The sequence below is a fragment of the Solanum pennellii genome, chromosome 6 (assembly GCF_001406875.1).
Source record: "Solanum pennellii chromosome 6, SPENNV200".
NCBI classification, from domain to species: domain Eukaryota; kingdom Viridiplantae; phylum Streptophyta; class Magnoliopsida; order Solanales; family Solanaceae; genus Solanum; species Solanum pennellii.
In genome coordinates, this window is record NC_028642.1 from 58,530,756 (window position 1) to 58,551,721 (window position 20,966).

The window sequence follows — 20,966 nt, forward strand, 5'->3', positions numbered from 1 at the left end:
ATTGGATTGAAATTATAAATATTAAAATGGATCGATATAGATATCTGACCGAATCATGATCAGTCTAATTTTACTTTGGCTCAAATGTGCTAAAAATTGGGTTGACTTGTAATTTTAACATGTTATTTAATTTTTATAATCGTAATTTGAATTTCTAACTTAAGAAAATATTATAAAAGTTAAAAAAAAAGATAGATAAATTATAAAAAAAAATGAATAGTTAGTAATTCATACCTGTAATATAAAACATATATTAAGCTAGATTAACAAAATTCTAGCCAAATTAAACGGGTTATCTAAGTACTAGTGTAAACCATAGTCCATTTCCACCGATGTGGGACTTGAACGCATTGTCCTATTGAAATTGCCGACAGGGTAATTAAAGGAATGCCTGCCAGCTCTTTGCTGTGGACAAATCTAACTTTTAGCTATTGTACAGAGAAAATATTTGGGACAAATCTTGATTTTTGTGACCTCTCTTTAATCCAGATCTCAATTTTCCTCTATAAATTTAGATCATATAATGTGTTACTATATACTATATTTTTATTTTGTCATTTTACATGATAATACTAGTATATAAGTAAGTATTTTTGTTGAATGTTAACTTCTAAAACAATATATATTTTTTAGCAAACTATGATTGGTACCTTTATATTAATGGAATCCTAGACAACTAGCTAGTTGCAAGCCATCAAGTTCATGATACACAAGCATTTGCTCAACCTAATATTGTCCATCATCAACTAGTAATGACGGTGGTATAGTAATAAAGATTTTTATTATCGTAAGGAAAAATGTATAAGTATTTTTCAATCTATGTACGAAATTTTAAAAACACACTTATATTATAATAAGATTCTATTACTTTTCGAATTTATTTTTTTATAAATAATTTTTTATCTTTTTTAAACATACATGAAACTATCTTTTGGGCTCAACGCGTGTTGAATTTTTTTAAGTGATAGTGCCACGAAAATTTGAGTCCTTCTAATATTATAGGTATACAAAAATTGTATTGAGGATAAACCACATCGAAAAAATGCTATTGATTTTTGGTTATTGAGTTAATGATTTGTTTTAAGTTACTATCGGTTGGGATTTGTGTTTGAATAGTGGACAAATCAATAATCTATTAAAATTGTAATTAACTACTTTAACCATATATAAATATAAAACATTTATCATAATATTTTACTTGTCTTTGTCCTTCAATTAACACTTTCATAGTGATTTTGAGTTTACAATTTTACAGTGTACAAAATATCAGAACCTAAAGTAATAATTATATTCCTCTTAATTTCTCTCTGTGCTACACTTATATAGTTCTTTTGATGTTAGTTATTATTATTTCTATTTTGTAAGCATTTACAAAGTTATATTATTGTCTTATCGTGTCAAATTATTGGAGAAATCATATATTAATTTTATAAGTATTTTCTTATTCGTCACACTAAAAGTCAAGTTGTTGAGGATAAAAATCAATAAATTAAAAATTAATTAAAGAAATATCTTATTAATTTAGTGTATTTAAAATTGAAAATTAATAAATCGAACCAATAATATAAGAACCTAATCAAACCGATCGATGCACACCTCTACATGATACAAGATACCTTTGTTAGAAAATATTTTAGCTGTTCAATATGAAACTTTGCAATGTAAATCTAAATTTAGTCAAATTTTTATATAGATTCGAATTAACGTTATTACAAGAGAGACGGACATTTTGCTGGTGAGACTCAATTTGACTAATAATTGAATTAAGCTAAATTTGAATTAAAACAATAAATATATTAATTTATAAGAAATTATATATGTTAATAAATATTTTACGAAGTTATACCATTTGAATTTTCAAATAAAAATGTAACAACTGAGAATAAATGGAAGAACATAATACTAAGTTAATTCGATGCTATCTAGACTCTAGGTTGGCTAATTTAAGTAACGTGTCGAAAAATTGTCCACAATTTTCTTTGGCCTTATGTTATTTATTTTATTTATTACATAGTTTATAAATTCAATTAAAGTTTTCACTTGCCTACAGATTGCATCACATGAGGCCTGAGAATTATGGTCAATGATAAAGCATCGATATCCCTAATTTATTTATTCTCTTTTAAGTCGGACTTTATGCATTATTCTTGACACCGCGTGTCCGTACTAGCATAGGCTCAATGTTATGTGATATGATTAAAATTTAGAAAGCTAATTAAATTATAATATGATTTTAAATACTTTAAGTTTTTAACTATTGTAATTTATAATATTTTATGTAATTTTAAATAATATATGTTATTTTTCTTGTCCCAATATATATGACACAAATAGAATTTTAAGAGCCAATATGTTGTTAATTATCGCGTAGAACCACACATGTGAAGCAGACATATTGATTGTCTCTTGTGTTGTTAAGATGAAACAACTAAAATATGAATAAGAAATATACTTACGTATACGAAATGTAAAAAGCCTCAAACCAATAAATAAGCTTAAATTAATCAAAGACCTCTACTAATTAAAACACAAATTTTCAAGGTGAAAATCTCGTAAATCAATTAATAGATGTAAAGGTCTTTAATTATCGAAATAATACTCTCTCCGTTCACTATTAATTGTCATACATTCCATTTTTAAAGTCAAATCATAAAAATTTTGACTTACATTTTACACTATATTTTTTCATCATATTGATATGCAAAAAATTGCAATATAGTTTTGAGTATCTAAACTTTTTGGTTAAATATCAAATTGATGTAATCTAATTTAACTTTGAAAATTAGTCAATTTGACTTCCGAAAAACGTAACATAACAAATAAAAATAAACAAAAAAAAGTTGAAATTAAAACAGACATAAAAAATGATATTGGCAAGGTTTGAACTCAGACCTTGGGGTTGAAATATGAAGCCTAATCCAATAGGGCAAATAGCTGGGTATGTAAATAAGCCCACAATTGAAGCAGACATGTTGACCTTCGCTTATTGTCACTTATATATATAAATGTATATTCCTGACATATGAACAAAATTACACCAAAAAATAAAATTTTAAAAATAACATATTCATTTGTGAAGAATATATGTATAATAGATAGCATAGTCCGTGTTAGCACGAGTCAAATATATATTATTTTTTATTTCAATTTATATGATACGTATATATTAAAGAGTTAATCAAATTTTAATATTAATTTTAAATAGTTTAAATTGTTAATTATTATTAACTATGATAATTCTTAATGTCTTTTAAAATATTAAATTGCTAGTTATTATAGTATGATTTGTCATACTTTTCGCATAATTTTTAAATTATAGGGGTTATTTCTTTTTTTTTTCAGTTTATGTGATCTTAATAAAATTGTGAGATTCGGGGGTGTCTTAACGTTCAAGTAAGATAAAATGTCCGGTTGCTTTAATTTTTTAGTTACAATTCAGGTTATTAATTTTTTTATTTTTATAAACAAATCGATCAAATGTGCATATAATAATATTTTCTTTTAGATATTATGTAATCTGAGATATCTAAACAATTCAATTTTTATTTTCTTTTTGGAATTAAATGTCTTATTCGCTGAAACTTCGAGAAAAAAAATTTACATTAAGATTTGAGCTTGTATAAACCATCTAATAATATTAACATAATATATTCATCTTCCATCGACTTTATGTGTTGTTGGAGATATATAGTTGGAAAAGAATAAAAATTGTAGCTTATGCCTATTCCTCTTACTTAGCAAAAACGTCGGTGGAGATCGAAAGAACCTTTAAATTAAAAAAAACATTTTGAAACTTATGTTTTCTAAAAACTACTATATAAAGTAATATTCATTTGACCCTCTTAATTCAGTACTCACAACTACTATTTAAAGTAATATTCGTTTGACCCTCATAATTCAGTATTCACTAATTGATAAAAAAAATTACTATATTACACTCATATCAATAGATTAATAATTAGTGCAAGAGAAAGTAATAAAAATTTAAAATTAATTATGAAAAGGGGTCAATTTGAATTAATAAAGAATAATAAATAAATAAGAATGAATGGAGAAAATGAAAAGAAAAAGAAAAAAAGGAGCAAGCAAAAAATATAGATGTTGTTGTTGTGGTTCGAGAACCCGCGTTGACAAGGTGGCAGACTCTCTCCTTTGTCAATTGGGCTATTCCGCAGTATAATCACTAGGTGGCAAAATTAATACATATTTAATTATTATACTTATATACATATGTATACAATTTTTTTTGAGATCACTGCGCGCCGTGACACCCCCACCCAACAACGTAGATCTGCCCCTGACTGTAATTTGTCATGCTTTCTGAAATATTTGTAGTTGTTAATTGCTGTAATTTGTCATTACTTATTAAGTAATATTAAAATAATATATAAATTCTATTTTGTCCCAATTTATGTGTCATCAATAAAATTTGAATAATCAATCATATATTTTATATATATATTTTTTTATATATTTTGAATATTTAGGTAATTAATTATTATAATTTATAATATTTTATACAATTTATTTAATATAGTAAAAAAACAAACAAAACGAATTCATCATAAGAAAATTACCGAAGCATCCTTCAATACATCAATGATGAATCCCACTTTCCTTTTTTAAAAAAAATTGCATGTTCTGAGGATATTTTTGTCCAAAATGAAAATAGAAATATGTAAGCACAGTGTCATCGAATCATAAAATATCCAAAAAATACCAAAATTATCCCTAAGTGGATAACCAGGCATGTTGTCCACATGTCTCCCTGTATCACCTATAATATTCCCGCTTATAGTATAGTAAAAAAAAATAAAAAAATAAAAAAAAAGTAATATAATATATCCTCAACTTATGACTGACATTAACACCTTATTCATTATAATTATTTTTTATATATAAATAATAAGTCATGACATTAATGTAAATGCGTTTACTATTTCTATTTTAATACACAAGTATTATTCTTAAAATAATATTTTTAGCCAGAAAATTTGATTAAAATGTGATCAAAATACTAAAATAACATATTTCGCATTATGTCATTTTTAATTTTTCGAAAATTTTTACCTTTAACTTAATACTTTTTGAATACAAAATGAAAAAAATAATTTATTTAAAATAAAAAGGATAATATAGACTTTTTAAATTTCTAAACAAACTTTTGACCATTTAACATTACTTTTATTCTCATTCTAATACACTTCATTCAATATCACAATAAATTTAACGATTAAATATAATTTTACCAAAATTAATATCAATATTATTAATACTGTCTATTTAATACTATAATTACAAGCTTAACCAAACGACAGAAAGAATTGAATTATAATTTTGCATGTGATATTTGACAATTAAAGGACAATAACTATCATCATAATTAGAAGCATCACAAATTGGGTAAAACTAAATGATGTGCTAATTGTACACCGTGCGTGCACCAATCAATCAACTCAGCTAATTAATTGAATAAACTGATCATTAATTTGTGTTAGGCATAACATAATACTCCCTCGGTTCCATATTAGCTCGATTACTCTTTTTTATTATTCAAAATAATTAAATTATTTAAAATTTAAGATGGATGTTTGAATTTTTTTTCATATTTAACCAGTCCTTTAATGAAATTTAATACTTTTTACGATATAAATTGCACTAAATTGATATGATTTAAATTATGTCCCTGACTATTTTCTTAATATATATACATGACCTCACAAATTCAATTAATATGAAATAAAAAGAGTATATTTTTCTATCGGAAGTCAACAACATGGATGGTATTTTGCGTTGAAAACTTGATGATTTTTTTTTTATTTTTTTGGTTATAAATTGATAATAACGTCTCAACTGTCAATACTAACAATTTTGATGGCCAAATTTGAAATATCTGCAAAGGAAAATGTTGTCCACACATAAGTGATAAAGAATTTTTTTGGATAACCAACGACTAAAAAAATGACTTTATTATGTAAAATGTTTTCCATCAAACCAAACACATAATTGACCTTTTAAAAGTCATTTAACAATTAGGTTATAATAAGTTAATTTAGTATATATAGCAAATATAAGTCGAGGAGGTACATATAAATTGGCTCGAATTTCTTTATTATATTAAATAAATAAACAAATAAAGTTCATAACTTCTTCACAGTGAAAAACATAACTTGTTTGAAGTAATGTCATTAAAATAGTCATGAAATTATGATTTTTATTAATAGATTAAAAATATAAAAGATAAATATATAAAAAAGTTAAAGGGTATATTCACATAAATAATAATTTTAACTTCGTATAGACATATAATTTTGAACTACTTGTCAACCTATTTTTGCACATTACTTGAACGGGGACAAAAATTTTCATAATCCAAAAAAATACAAAAATTCTCTGTCGGATGCTATCGGATATATCCCATTCCCTCTAAAAAACACTCTTAGCCCTTCTTAGATATATCTCTTCCATTAAGTAATGTATCAGAAAATCAATGAATGGTACGGAGAGTTATGAGAAATTTAAAACTTTTGCATTTGGGAAAGCTTTTGGGATATGATATAATTAGCAACCAAATGTATGAGCTTCCGAAAGTACCAAATTGCTAAAATCACATGGACCTGCTTTAGATAGTCCAATGGGCTCAGCCCATAACTATCCACATCACATTTAACAGGCCCTTTCTTCTTAAAAAGGTCAGGCCCAAATGATTTTCGGATCCAGGCCCACTATTCTAAGAACAGTACTCTGAGATTCCCACCAACTAGTCGATCAGCATTTTGAGCAAAAGACAACTTTAACTTTACGCAAAAAGATTTGATTTTTAACGACACCCATCTCATATTTTTGTGAAATTCAAGAATATTAAGGTGTTTCAATGGAGAGGTTGATGAGTTTTCAGGCGAATTCTGTTCATGCTGTATCAAGACGGCAAAGCTCGGTACTAGTTCCTACATTTTCTCGAAAAATTAGTAATACAAGAGTTTCTGTTCAACCAATTGGAATGGTGAGGAATTCCAAATTGTTTAATTCCGTTGTTGCTTCAGTTCAGCCAATTGGAGCCTCTGCTGTAACCCCTTTTGACAACACATTGCCATCTAAAGGTAAACATCAGGATCTGAGATTTTTCTTGGTAGGGCTGATAAACTAAAATTCGAATCTTGTTTTCTAAACTAGGTGGGGCTAATCTGTTTTGTTTTGTTATAGATTGGTTGTTTTGTGAATATTTACTGTCATGCTTGTAAAATGAAATGAACCCGAGTGAGCTGAACCTATATAGAGGATTCATGTAGCTGACCCAGACTAATTTGGGATTTTGATGATGCTGATTGATTGATACCTGTAAAACGAAACACGGGATAGGTTAAAATATAGATGGAATTGGTTGTAGTATTGTGGCTGACTGATGGTGTTTGAATCTTGTTAGAGGTTCTTGATGTTTGGCATAATGCGAATGCTGTATGCTTTGATGTGGATAGCACTGTGTGCATAGACGAGGGCATTGATGAATTTGCGGAGTTCTGTGGTGCTGGAAAGGCTGTAGCGGAATGGACTGCTAGGTTAGCTGCTTTTCTGAATAATGGTTCTAATATAATGTTAAATGCCTTAGGATTGAATTCATATCCTATTTATCTTGTCTATTTCAGGGCCATGAATGGTTCTGTTCCATTTGAAGAAGCATTGGCAGCTCGTCTTTCTCTTATTAACCCTTCATTATCCCAACTCCAGGACTTTCTTAGGAGACCTCCACGGTAACAATGTGCCTTTGATCACCAATGCATATAAGGTTTTCCATTTATGTGAATTATTGTTACAAGTTTACTTAGATGAAAGACAAAGAAGTATTGTGTCACTCGAATTTAAATCCCTTATGGAAAATTGAGGTTAGTTGTAAAGATGAATCTGCTATTGGCCTTTCATTTAGGGATCGTGATCATAACTGCCAACCTAGTTGATTTAAAGCTTTTGATTAGTCATGCTATATGGTCTCGGATATCAGTTTCTTTCTTCCATTTGAATTCTCAAAAGCCTTCCTGTGTTGATGGTCAGATGTTATAGCTCTCTGGTTTAACGAATCATGATTCAGGTTCTCGAGACAAATTGCAGGCATGTCCTAATTGGTACCAAAAATAGTGGTTAATAATTTCTATGAAGCAACCAATACATTTGGAAGCAGTTTGATACAATTTAAAATGCTAGGTGTTTCTTTCATAACCTTTGGAAGCTGTAGCCTCTTCGGTAGTTCAGATGGCAATAGTAGTAGTACTAAACAGTAAACACTCAACCACCCCAATTCTTTTAGGATCTTCAAGGGATTAGCAGATTCTATGAGAGGCCTAGTCAACAGATGAGGAAGTTCATCAGCTCAAAAGACCTAATTCTATGTCAAAGTAGAAAGCAAATAACTGTTACAGTTAATTGGTTCCGAACTTCATTACTTTTATTATTTGAACCATCTGTTAATTTGTGAAAATAAAAAAGACATACAGTTTCGCGAATCAACTTTCAACATGTTCACTTAGCAAGCCTGTGCCTCTCTACTTACTATAATTCATAATATAGAAAATACTAATGGAAATTCCAGAAAATTTATAAATTTTGAAGTGAAAAGACAATTTCTTTTAGATAACAAAGGGATTCAAAGGTATCTGGACTAAATCCGTCAATGTCCTTACAATTTCTAAACAAATCAAATTTCATCCGGTGTTCCTTTGAAGCTATCTGATTGCTTACTTTAGTCAGCTTAAGTTGCTGAAATCTTTTCTGGTTTTTCTTGGTGCAGACTTTCTCCTGGCATTGATCTATTGGTCAAGAAGCTGAAGGATAATGATAAAGATGTTTATCTGGTCTCTGGAGGGTTTCGTCAAATGATCAATGTACTTCCCTTGTTGAATTGTTTAGTTTACGGTTAGTTTTATTTGTCTATCTTGCATTCTTGCATCCATATAGACATATCAAGGATAAGGTTGTGACTTCTACACCACTTGTAACCATTAAGAAATTTCAAACTGTTCTGTCTGAGGTTCGAGCTTCTTTCTTGAGATTCTCCTATTCTTGAATGCTGAGTACTATTGGCAATTTCTGAACTTCAATTTGCCAAAATGCTTTCTGGAAGGGTGGTAGTTAATCTTTTTGGTCATGTTCTAGTGTACATGCTGCCATATGTAAGAATAGCTTCCTTTCGAGAAAAATGGCTACCTTAATTAGTCATCATCTATCTCCCTATCCTTTGTGTCACCTTTTGACTGTGCTTATCTGCAATTTGGTGTATTGCTTATATATTTGCTAACTATAATTCTTTCTCAAAGCCTGTTGCATCAATCCTCGGAGTACCACTTGAAAATATCTTTGCCAATCAAATACTCTTTGGGAGCAACGGAGAATATGTTGGGTTTGATAAAAATGAGCCAACTTCAAGGCGTGGCGGAAAGGCTACTGCAGTTCAACAAATAAGAAAGGTTGGTGTTAGAACTGTTGGTGATATACTAGTTTATTTTAACACACTTTTTGAAGATGCTCATAAAACTAAACAATGTTTCAGGCTCATGGATACAAGTCACTAGTGATGATTGGTGATGGTGCTACTGATCTTGAGGTGAGTAACTAATATCACCAACTCTTATTGCCCAAGTGAATGAAAAAAGAACGATCACTGTTGTCTTCGTTTGAAATTTGCAAACCCAAAGTCTGCAACTCAGTTTTCAGTTTCTTCTTTGTTGTTGCAAACTCTGTTTAACATTTTTGATCTCCATTTTCTGTTGCAGGCTCGTATGCCAGGTGGTGCGGACTTGTTTATTTGCTATGGCGGAATTCAACTACGGGAATCAGTTGCAGCTAAAGCTGATTGGTTGGTGTTTAATTTTAAGGACTTGATTAATTCATTGGTGTAATGTGTTATTGCATCTATACTCTTCCATCTCTATTTTGTTTGTGAAGGCTTATGCAGCATTAAATTTCTGTCTTGATGTCATTTCGTTTAGGTAGCAGAAAATACCTTATATCAGACACTGAAAAGGTCATATCGATTGGCAGTTTAGCGCTTGTTTTGAACAGATTGCGGAATGGCAACAGAAATACTATTATTAGTAGTAATACATTTTTTCACACATAAGAGTTCTCAAGGAAAATACATCAAACAGATACAACCAACTAGTAAAACGACTCAGCAGCACAAGACACAGACAGAAAATAAGTAAACTCAAAATCTTCGAGAGTACACATTTGACTTAATACTACAGGTTTGTTCCCAGCCAGAGCATTTAACCAGAGATCTCAATGGACTTGACCTCAGGCTTCTTCACCTCTTCCTTTGGAACAGTAACAGTAAGCACTCCATTCTCCATGGACGCCTTAACTTGATCCATCTTTGCATTCTCCGGAAGTCTAAATCTCCTCATGAATTTCCCGCTGCTTCGCTCCACTCGATGCCACTTATCGTTCTTATCTTCCTTCTCCACGTTCCTCTCTCCGCTGATCTGAAGAACCCTATCCTCCTCGACTTCCACTTTTACTTCCTCCTTCTTAAGCCCTGGAAGATCAGCCTTGAACACATGAGCTTCTGGAGTTTCCTTCCAGTCTATTCGTGTGTTGGCAAACGCTGAGGTCTCCCCTGAATTGGTACCTGGGAAGCCTAATTCCCTGAATGGATCAAATACGTCAATTGAAAATGGATCGAACATGCTGCTGCTTCGTCGATCGCCGAAAATTCTTGGGATCAGAGACATTTTCAGTGAGCTTTTTGAGAATTTTCTATGTTTTTTTGCTTGCTTGCTTGCTTTCAATTTTGATGGTTGATTATTTATAGCTTCATTAGAGGAGTGTTTAGCAGTTTCTCCATACTTGTACTATCCACAGAGACATTTCTAGAGCTAAGTAGATATTCCAGAAGCAGATGTGGAGAAGTTTCTGGATAGGCCCATCACACAACTGAAATATCGAAATTGGGCTTGTTTTAGTCGGCTCAATTCAACCAGCTTTTTTCTTTACAACGGTCCACAATCTGCTATTTTCTGCGAATCCTTCCTAAGATAATATGAAGGAAATATAATTCAAGGAGATTTCTGTGACCAAAAGTCACACTCGTGATTTCTTGCCAACGTTAATAAGACAATATATCAACTATAAAGTCCAAATAATAGCTAATCCAAAAAGCCATATCCAAATTTTGAAGGTGGAAACCACAACTATATATCAATTAATTCATCTCATATTGTAATGAAAAAAATAAGGAGAAAATTACATATACAATTCATAATTAATTATATCAAGGTTAAAATTACAAATATATTTAATCATGAGTAATATCTTTATACTCGTGCTATATTCACTTTAATGTTTGTCAAAATTTTCATCTATATATTTTTTGACAAGGAAAACTCGCAATTCCTATCCTTTAGGTGTGCACAAAGTAAAACCCACACTCCTATGCTATTAGCTCGCAAAATTTTCATCTATAATAACGAATTATAACTTATTATTTGTATTATTCCGCAATTAATTTTTGGTACAATCTTATGATTTTATAATGGAAGACACACGTGAATATACAATCTATTTTTAACCAATCCAAGTAATTTTTCCCTATGTCAAAACAATAATACTGTCACTGAGTGTCACATGATCAACCGTATCTGTGCTTAGTATATTCTAACGAAAAAGTCATTTTACGAAATTTTTTGTAGCAAGATCTGTACTTATGATTTGTACTTAAAAAAACTCTACTTAAAATCTTCCTCCTATAAAATCACTTGATCATTAAAAATACAAATAATTATTTTACGTCAAGTATGAACGAACTGAACTTGATTTATGTGTATTGTTTTATATTGGATTTGGGTATTAAACCCAAATGAGCTTGTAACTGTATACTCTTGATTTGATATTATTAATGGATGGCCAGCTAAAGTTTGATTAGAAAAAAGTTCTCGTACATAGAGCTTCTGGTATTTGCTCCCTCCGTTTTAATTTACGTGTATGCGACTTCACAGAGGGCGCAAAACTTCATTGCGTAGCTTGTTTGTCATTTGGAGATGGAATTCACATTTGAAGTTCATATTTTTCTATCGAATTCATAATTCAATGGCTCATTTTAGTTACGAATAAAATATTCGTACATATTTAATTGCAGTTTAAGTTTATGCAATAGTAATTTTTATTTAGAGAAGATAAATGAATAATGTTTATTATCAGAAAAAAACATAAAAGAGGAATTTGGAACAGAATAAAAAGGACTAATATTTCATATTTCGAACATAAGAAACAGAGACAAACTCAAACATTTGAATACAAAGATACAACAACTTCAACTGATTATTTGCTCATACATCATATACTACCAGTTAACAAACAAATGAAGTTTTAACCAGAGATTTCAATGGACTTGACATCAGGCTTCTTCACTTCTTCCTTTGGAACAGTGACAGTAAGCACTCCATTCTCCATAGAAGCCTTAACTTGATCCATCTTTGCGTTCTCCGGAAGTCTAAATCTCCTCATGAATTTTCCACTGCTGCGTTCCACACGATGCCAAGTATCGTTCTTATCTTCTTTCTCCACGTTCCTCTCTCCGCTAATTTGAAGAACCCTATCTTCTTCGATCTCCACTTTTACTTCCTCCTTCTTAAGCCCTGGAAGATCGGCCTTGAACACATGAGCCTCTGGAGTTTCCTTCCAATCGATTCGAGTGTTAGCAAATGCAGAGGTCTGCCCTGAATTGGTACCTGGAAAGCCTAATTCCCTAAATGGATCAAATACGTCAATTGAAAATGGATCGAACATGCTACTGCTTCGTCGGTCGCCGAAGATTCTTGGGATCAGAGACATTTTTGGTTAGCTTTTTGAGAAATTTCTGTGTTTGCTTACTTTTCAATTTTTGATGGTTGGTGGAAGAGGAGATCGTAGTTATTTTATAGCTTTCATTAGAGGAGTATTTGGCGCTTTCTCCACACTTCTACTATTATCCATTTAGACATTTCTAGAGCCTAGTAGATGTTCAAGAAGCAGATGTCGAGAACCTTCTGGATTAGGCACTTTACAGATTACAAACTGAGTTATGGAAATTGGGCTTCCACTGGCCCAAGGACTGTTCATTACAACGGCCCATTAACTTTGTTTGTTTTACGAAGAGGGCTAAAATATTACACAAGTAGCACGATCACCATCAATATCATGGACAACGTTTTATAAGTTACCTAACATTCTCAATTATTTCAGAAAAATCTAAGGTTCAATAAAGTAAGCAGTAAACGGACAAATAAGAGTTATGGTAGAGTAGTAAGTACTCCTTCGTACTTAATCAAGAAATTTTTAGTTCGAGTCGTCTTTGTCAGAGAGCATTTTAATTAAAAAAAAAAAACATAAGTACTAAAACATAGTTAAAAGTGTTGTATCTTAATGTATGTATAATTAGCTACTAGGTTTCTTAGTTCACTATTTATTTCATATTGTAAAAAAAAGAAGTGAAATCTCTAAAAAAGTGTTGCAAATAGCTATTGGATCGGTCCACTCATAAGGGTGTGTGTTAGTCCATTAACCCATTAATTTGTTAGTTAGTCCTTATAAATACTATTACAGGTGTTGGAAAATAGACAATTTCTCACTATAAATAAATATGATAACTAATGTTTATCAAAACAAAGAAAATCAATGTGTTAAATAAGATTTTATTTTGGTAAAGTCAAACCAAAATAAAATATGCCATTTTATGGAATTTGAATTCCCCTTTCAACTTCATTGAAGTTTCCAAGAACTTTCACCAACATTATAAAAATTAAAATTCTTTGACTAAATCACACTCATGATTTCTTACCAAAGATCATATGATAATATAAAGTCCTAACAATTTTAGCTAAACAAAAAAACCATATCTAAGTTGAAAAGAGAAATGGAAATGGAAAAACAAAAATCAAGTAGAATTGTACTAGTCCCTTGTCCATTTCAAGGTCACATAAACCCAATGTTTGAATTAGCCTCGCTTCTTTACTCAAAGGGCTTTTCTATTACATTTGCTCACTCCCAATTTAACTTTCCAAATCCATCAAATCATCCTTGTTTCTCTTTTCTTCCTATACCACATGATCTCTCTCAATTTCAAGCCTCTTCTTCTAATTTTATAGCATTATTGCTAGCTCTTAATGATAACATCGCGATGCCTCTTCGAGAGATATTGGTTCATCAACAACAACAAAATGATGAGATTTTGTGCATTATTTATGATTCTATTATGTATAAAGTAGCAGAGGTGGCTAACAATCTTAAGCTTCCTAGTATCATTTTGGAAACTAGCAGTGCTAGCCTTTTTTGGACTTATGCTGCTTTTAACAGACTTGAATCTGAAGGTTATTTTCCGTTAAAAGGTATCCTTAATTCACTTGTCATGTAATAACAGAGCCAGAAATTTCATTAAAAGAGTTTATTATGATGTGTTATAACAAAAAATTTAACCTTATACATACAGTGCTAGCCTTTTTTGGACTAACCATTGTTCTTTTTTATGTTTCAACAGACTCAATTGCCGAAGACTTTGTGCCCGGACTTGATCCACTCAGGTTCAAAGATCTTCCCATTTTCAATTTCCCAAATGTTGATGATTTGTTACATTTGATTAAGACTACATCAGATATCAGAACATCCTCAGCCATAATTTGGAACACAACAGAGTGTCTTGAACAACCAATCCTAGAAAAACTCAAACAACATTACCAGATACCATGTTTTCCAGTAGGTCCGATGCACAAATATATTAAGAATATTATTTCTCCTACTTCCTTAACAACAGAAGACAGAAATTGCATAATGTGGCTAGATAAGCAAGTTGCAAAATCCGTCCTCTATGTCAGCATTGGAAGTTTAGCTTCAATTACTGAGAGAGAAGTAACAGAAATAGCTTGGGGATTAGTGAATAGTAATCAGCATTTTTTATGGGTAATTCGATCCGGTTCAATTACTGGAAGGGAGTCAAAATCAGTATTCCATGAGAAAAGTTTGAAAGAAGCTATTGAAAAAAGAGGTTATATTGTGGAATGGGCACCACAAAAGGAAGTATTGGGACATTTTGCGATCGGAGGTTTTTGGAGTCATTGTGGATGGAATTCGACTCTGGAGAGTATTTGTGAAGGGGTTCCATTGATATGTAGGCCTTGTTTTGGGGATCAAAAGATGAACTCGAGGTACGTGAGTTATGTTTGGAAGGTGGGGATTGTGTTAGAGAATGAGTTGGAGAGAGGGGAAATTGAAAGAGTTGTGAGGAAACTAATGGTGAGTGAAGAAGGACAGGAGATTAGGCAAAGAGCTATGGATTTGAAATTGGAAATAGAGAAAAGTGTTGCAGAAAATGGTTCTTCTTATAAGTGCTTGGATGATTTGGTGAAGTTTCTATTGTCACTTTGATCGCAAAGACGCATAATGTACTTGCGTGTTACTTATAATAATGTGTGTTTTAGCATGTCCGCAAAGAACTGCTCTTTGTTACATAAGGCATGGTGTCGTAAACTTGTTAAGTAAGGTGATGGTGTCATAAACAGATTCCTAAACTTGTTGGGTTTTCCCCCTCAGATTCCTCAACTACATCATTTTCCTATTCAAATCATTAAACCACTCATAATTTCTTCCTTTTTTAAAATGTTGACTTATTTTGATTGGCTTTTCTATTGTAAATATCTTTAATTGTGTTCGTATTATAATAATTTTGATTGAAGGAATGAAGACAAACTGTGTGTTAGTCTCAATTGTTTTCTAATATGTTCAAATGACTTGAAGTAGAACACATTTTTTATATGTATTATCTATTAATATCCGTCACAAAATCTGGTTCCGCATTAGCCAATGGTGTTTAAAAGAAAAAAATTATGGGTGGTTCAATGATTCAATAAGAAAATATCATAGTTGAGGTATTTGACGGGAATAACCCAACAAGTTTAGAAATCTATTTATGTATTTGACCTTTATTTTTTTTTCCTTTCTTGACATATGACTTCGAAAAAATAAATGCAAATATGTATGTTTATATCATTTGTGTTAAAGAATGATTTGAATGTTATCCTATAGAATGCAAAACGGAAAATAGTATATAATGACAAACTATTAATTTAAATTAAATTTTATCACTATATTTTGATTTAATTATGCCCTATAATTAATATATTGTCAGTCACCCTCTCCCTTAAACTCTCGTTCGCCACTCTCGCTTTATACAAACAAAAATTATATATACACATGCAAATACATATATCTCATCCTATACATTTGTAATTATACAATACAAATATTTTTCTGTCCAACTTTCTTTTGTCTGTCTCTCTTTCTCGCTTTGTTTTTCCATTTCCATTTCTCTTTTCAACTTAGCTATGGTTTTTTTGTTTAGCTAAAATTGTTAGGACTTTATATTATCATATGATCTTTGGTAAGAAATCATGAGTGTGATTCAGTCAAAAAATTTCAATTTTTATAATGTTAGTGAAAGTTCTTGGAAACTTCAATGAAGTTGAAAGAGGAATTCAAATTCCATAAAATGGCATATTTTATTTTGGTTTAATATTACCACCATTTAAGTAAAGACATACTTTTTATTTGTTTGCTTGCTTTTTGTAATATTTAATTGAAAATACCAATAATTTTGCAGTCTTTCTTCTTAGAAAAAAAAAAGTGGACTAAGAAACTTAGTAAGCTATTTATACATTAAGATATAACATTTTGACTATGTACTTATTTTTAAAAAATCAAAACATTCTCTAACAAAGATGACTTTGTATTTAAGGAACTCGAACTAAAAATTTCTTGATTAAGCACGAAGGAGTACTTACTACTCTACCATAACTCTTATTGGTTGATTTACTGCTTACTTTATTAAACCTTAGATTTTTCTGAAATAATTGAGAGTGTTAAGCTTACTTATAAGGTCAAAATTGTCCTTATCATTTGCAAAAAGAGCTATCTTTGCATTTAGTTCAAAGTTTATATATTAACTATAGCCAGCGCTTTCGTTGTTACAAAAGTAGCACACATTTACTTTAATTTTTTCACTTCCATCTTATAAAAACGTTGTCCATGATATGAGTGGTGATCGTGCTACTTGTGTAATATTTTAGCCCTCTTCGTAAAACAAACAAAGTTAATGGGCCGTTGTAATGAACAAAGTCCTTGGGCTAGTGGAAGCCCAATTTCCATAACTCAGTTTGTAATCCAAAAGGTTCTCGACATCTGCTTCTGGAACATCTACTAGGCTCTAGAAATGTCTAAATGGATAATAGTAGAAAGTGCCAAACACTCCTCTAACAAGTTATAAATAACTACAAGCTCCTCTTCAATCAACCATCAAAAATTGAAAAGCAAGCAAACACAGAAATTTCTCAAAAAGCTCACTAAAAATGTCTCTGATCCCAAGAATCTTCGGCGACCGACGAAGCAGTAGCATGTTCGATCCATTTTCAATTGACGTATTTGATCCATTTAGGGGATTAGGCTTTCCAGGTGCCAATTCAGGGGAGACCTCTGCATTTGCTAACACTCGAATCGATTGGAAGGAAACTCCAGAAGCTCATGTGTTCAAGGCTGATCTTCCAGGGCTTAAGAAGGAGGAAGTGAAAGTGGAGATCGAAGAAGATAGGGTTCTTCAGATCAGCGGAGAGAGGAACGTGGAGAAAGAAGATAAGAACGATACTTGGCATCGTGTGGAACGCAGCAGTGGAAAATTCATGAGGAGATTTAGACTTCCAGAGAACGCAAAGATGGATCAAGTCAAGGCTTCTATGGAGAATGGAGTGCTGACTGTCACTGTTCCAAAGGAAGAAGTGAAGAAGCCTGATGTCAAGTCTATTGAGATCTCTGGTTAAAACTTCATTTGTTTGTTAAGTGGTAGTATATGATGTATGAGCAAATAATCAGTTGGATATTTTAAGTTGTTGTGTCTTTGTATTTAAGTGTTTGAGTTGTCTCTGTTTCTTATGTTCAAAATATGAAATACTAGTCCTTTTGATTCTGTTCCACATTCCCTTTTTATGTTATTTTCTGATAATAAACATTATTCATTTATCTTCTCTAAATACAAATTTCTATTGCATAAACTTAAACTACAATTAAATATGTACGAATATTTTATTCGTAACTAAAATGAGCCATTGAATTATGAATTCGATAGGAAAATATGAACTTCAAATTTGAATTCCATCTCCAAATGACAAAACAAGCTACGCAATGAAGTTTTGCGCCCTCTGTGCATACTAATGACTTCAGTCTTAATTGAAGTGCATGCTTTCTTCCTCGTCTGTCCTTAAAAAAAAATTGACATCTTCGTATAACTGACAATAATTTAAAAAACTTTTCTGAAAAATTTCTGTGAAGTCATATCGTATAACTGACAATAATTTAAAGAACTTCTCTGAAAAATTTCTGTGAAGTCGAATAGACGTAAATTAATATCAAATCAAAGAGTATACAGTTACAAGTTCATTTGGATTTAATACCCAAATCCAATATAACACAAAACACATGAATCAAGTTCGTTCATACTTGACGTAAAACAATTATTTATTATTATTTATTGTATATGTAATTTTCTCCTTAATTTTTTTCATTACAATATGAGATGAATTAATTGATATAAATAAATATATAGATATAATGAAAAAAAACCTTTTGAATAAAGAAGTGAGGCTAATTCTGTTTTTATGTGACCTTGAATTGTGTTAAAGAAGTGAGGCTAATTCTGTTTTTATGTGACCTTGAATTGTGTTTTCCACCCTTCAAAATTTGGATATGACTTTTTGTTTAGCTATTATTTGGACTTTACAGTTGATATTATCGTGGGCAAGAAATCATGAGTGTGACTTTTGGTCACAGAAATCTCCTTGAATTGTGTTTCGCTATTATATTTCCTTCATATTATCTTAGGAAGGATTCGCAGAAAATAGCAGATTGTGGACCGTTGTAAAGAAAAAAGCTGGTTGAATTGAGCCGACTAAAACAAGCCCAATTTCGATATTTCAGTAGTGTGATGGGCCTATCCAGAAACTTCTCCACATCTGCTTCTGGAATATCTACTTAGCTCTAGAAATGTCTCTGTGGATAGTACAAGTATGGAGAAACTGCTAAACACTCCTCTAATGAAGCTATAAATAACTACCACCTCCTCTTCGATCAACCATCAAAATTGAAAGCAAGCAAAAAAACATAGAAAATTCTCAAAAACTCACTGAAAATGTCTCTGATCCCAAGAATTTTCGGCGATCGACGAAGCAGCAGCATGTTCGATCCATTTTCAATTGACGTATTTGATCCATTCAGGGAATTAGGCTTCCCAGGTACCAATTCACGGGAGACCTCTGCATTTGCCAACACTCGGATAGACTGGAAGGAAACTCCAGAAGCTCATGTGTTCAAGGCTGATCTTCCAGGGCTTAAGAAGGAGGAAGTCAAAGTGGAAGTCGAGGAGGATAGGGTTCTTCAGATCAGCGGAGAGAGGAACGTGGAGAAAGAAGATAAGAATGATAAGTGGCATCGCGTGGAGCGAAGCAGCGGGAAATTCATGAGGAGATTTAGACTTCCGGAGAATGCAAAGATGGATCAAGTTAAGGCTTCAATGGAGAATGGAGTGCTTACTGTTACAGTTCCGAAGGAAGAAATGAAGAAGCCTGATGTGAAGTCCATTGAGATCTCTGGTTAAAAATACATTTGTGAATTAAGTTGATGTGTATGGTCAAATAAATAACTGAGTTTGTTGTGTCTGTTGAAGATTTGAAGTTGCTCTGTTTTTCTATCGAAGTCTTGAGTCCGCTTTGTTTCTCGCCTTATGGCGTGTTTGTTGTACTTTTCCAAGTTTCACGTTGAATATGAAAAATTTGTCTTTTTTTTACGGTAATTTGTTATTTCATATTTACCAAACTTAAAAAAATAATAATTTAGCAAATCTGGGTTTTTTTTATATATTATTAAAGTAATTTTATAAAAGCAAATTTTTAAGTAAAATAAAAAAATTGTCGACACAGATCAAAAACATAGATTTTGCTTAGTCCTCTCCATATATGCTTTTAGACTTTGGAATTTCAACTGCTATGCATACGAGCCACTCACTTTTATAAAAAATTAAATTATTTTTTATAGATTAAATTAGGAAAAAATAACAGAAATTTCACTTCAGATTTTCTTACTACAATTATTTCTTATTATTAGTTTTACAAATTCTCAAAACTTTCTCATTTTCGGCATCAAGTTAATGTATAAGTGCATCAAATTAATGTATCTTGTATATCATATTAATGTATTATGTATAAATTTACATTAAATTAGTGTATTATATATAAAATATAATATATTTTATTTAACGATTAATGTATCTAACATATCAAATTAATATATTAGCGTTTATATTATTATATCAGTCTAAGTAATTTCTGTAATTATAAAAAATTTATAACGAACAAAGGATATATTTATAATTACAAGAAACAAAGGATATATTTTATAGGGAAAATTATATATAATAGCAAACTAATACCTAAAATAAATAGAGTGGCTAGGGTTTGATTTAATTGTGCTCCATAGCAAACGTTAGCCAAAATTTGTCAGGCGCCTCTCTCCTAAAAATCTCGCTCGCCACTCTCCCATTTTCGCTCGCCACTCTCCCTCTGCTTGCCTCTCTCGCTTTATACACAGAAGTGTATAAATTTTGTTTCTGTTTTGTATAAAGCGAGAGAAAATTGTATATACACATGCAAAAACATATATTTTCGTGTTATACACTTAATTATATAATTTACAAACATTTTACTTCAATTCAATTGTAGACAAATGCAAATTTTATACAATATTGCAGAGAAAAAGGCCAACGAATTATACAATTGCGAATTATACAATTGCAGTGAAATACAATTTTTTCTAGTTTTATACAACAGAAGTGTATATATTGTGTTTCTGTTTTTGTATAAAGCAAGAGAAAAACATATATCTTCTTGCTATACACTTATAATTATGCAATA

General features: G+C 31.0%; 6 protein-coding genes across 7 annotated transcripts; 4 read left to right on the forward strand and 2 right to left on the reverse strand.

Annotated features, from left to right (window-relative positions):
• The first annotated feature begins 6,757 nt into the window (after positions 1-6,757).
• LOC107023496 (phosphoserine phosphatase, chloroplastic) lies at positions 6,758-10,033 on the forward strand. 2 transcript variants are annotated; one of them, XM_015224208.2, is made up of 8 exons: positions 6,758-6,937; positions 7,049-7,100; positions 7,424-7,556; positions 7,644-7,748; positions 8,780-8,873; positions 9,306-9,455; positions 9,539-9,592; positions 9,762-10,033. In XM_015224208.2, the coding sequence occupies exons 1-8, from the start codon at positions 6,875-6,877 to the stop codon at positions 9,885-9,887; spliced, it is 777 nt and encodes a 258-aa protein (XP_015079694.1). In that variant the 5' UTR covers positions 6,758-6,874; the 3' UTR covers positions 9,888-10,033. The 2 variants fall into 2 exon arrangements, with proteins under 2 accessions (XP_015079694.1, XP_015079692.1); XM_015224206.2 differs by having other exon boundaries at positions 6,759-7,100; positions 9,762-10,004.
• An 18-nt stretch (positions 10,034-10,051) lies between these two features.
• On the reverse strand, positions 10,052-10,853 carry LOC107023497 (17.8 kDa class I heat shock protein). Its single transcript, XM_015224209.2, has one exon. The coding sequence runs from the start codon at positions 10,719-10,721 to the stop codon at positions 10,257-10,259; it is 465 nt and encodes a 154-aa protein (XP_015079695.1). The 5' UTR covers positions 10,722-10,853; the 3' UTR covers positions 10,052-10,256.
• A 1,353-nt stretch (positions 10,854-12,206) lies between these two features.
• Positions 12,207-12,952, reverse strand: LOC107023498 (17.7 kDa class I heat shock protein-like). Its single transcript, XM_015224210.2, has one exon. It carries the CDS (start codon positions 12,817-12,819, stop codon positions 12,355-12,357), a length of 465 nt encoding a protein of 154 aa, XP_015079696.1. The 5' UTR covers positions 12,820-12,952; the 3' UTR covers positions 12,207-12,354.
• Positions 12,953-13,823: 871 nt separating this feature from the next.
• LOC107022661 (UDP-glucose iridoid glucosyltransferase-like) lies at positions 13,824-15,722 on the forward strand. The gene is made up of 2 exons (XM_015223258.2): positions 13,824-14,351; positions 14,501-15,722. Exons 1-2 carry the CDS (start codon positions 13,880-13,882, stop codon positions 15,382-15,384), a joined length of 1,356 nt encoding a protein of 451 aa, XP_015078744.1. The 5' UTR covers positions 13,824-13,879; the 3' UTR covers positions 15,385-15,722.
• Positions 15,723-17,291: 1,569 nt separating this feature from the next.
• LOC107021819 (17.7 kDa class I heat shock protein-like) lies at positions 17,292-17,978 on the forward strand. Its single transcript, XM_015222538.2, has one exon. It carries the CDS (start codon positions 17,361-17,363, stop codon positions 17,823-17,825), a length of 465 nt encoding a protein of 154 aa, XP_015078024.1. The 5' UTR covers positions 17,292-17,360; the 3' UTR covers positions 17,826-17,978.
• A 1,034-nt stretch (positions 17,979-19,012) lies between these two features.
• Positions 19,013-19,849, forward strand: LOC107021813 (17.7 kDa class I heat shock protein-like). The gene has a single exon (XM_015222532.2). It carries the CDS (start codon positions 19,190-19,192, stop codon positions 19,652-19,654), a length of 465 nt encoding a protein of 154 aa, XP_015078018.1. The 5' UTR covers positions 19,013-19,189; the 3' UTR covers positions 19,655-19,849.
• Positions 19,850-20,966: the final 1,117 nt, after the last annotated feature.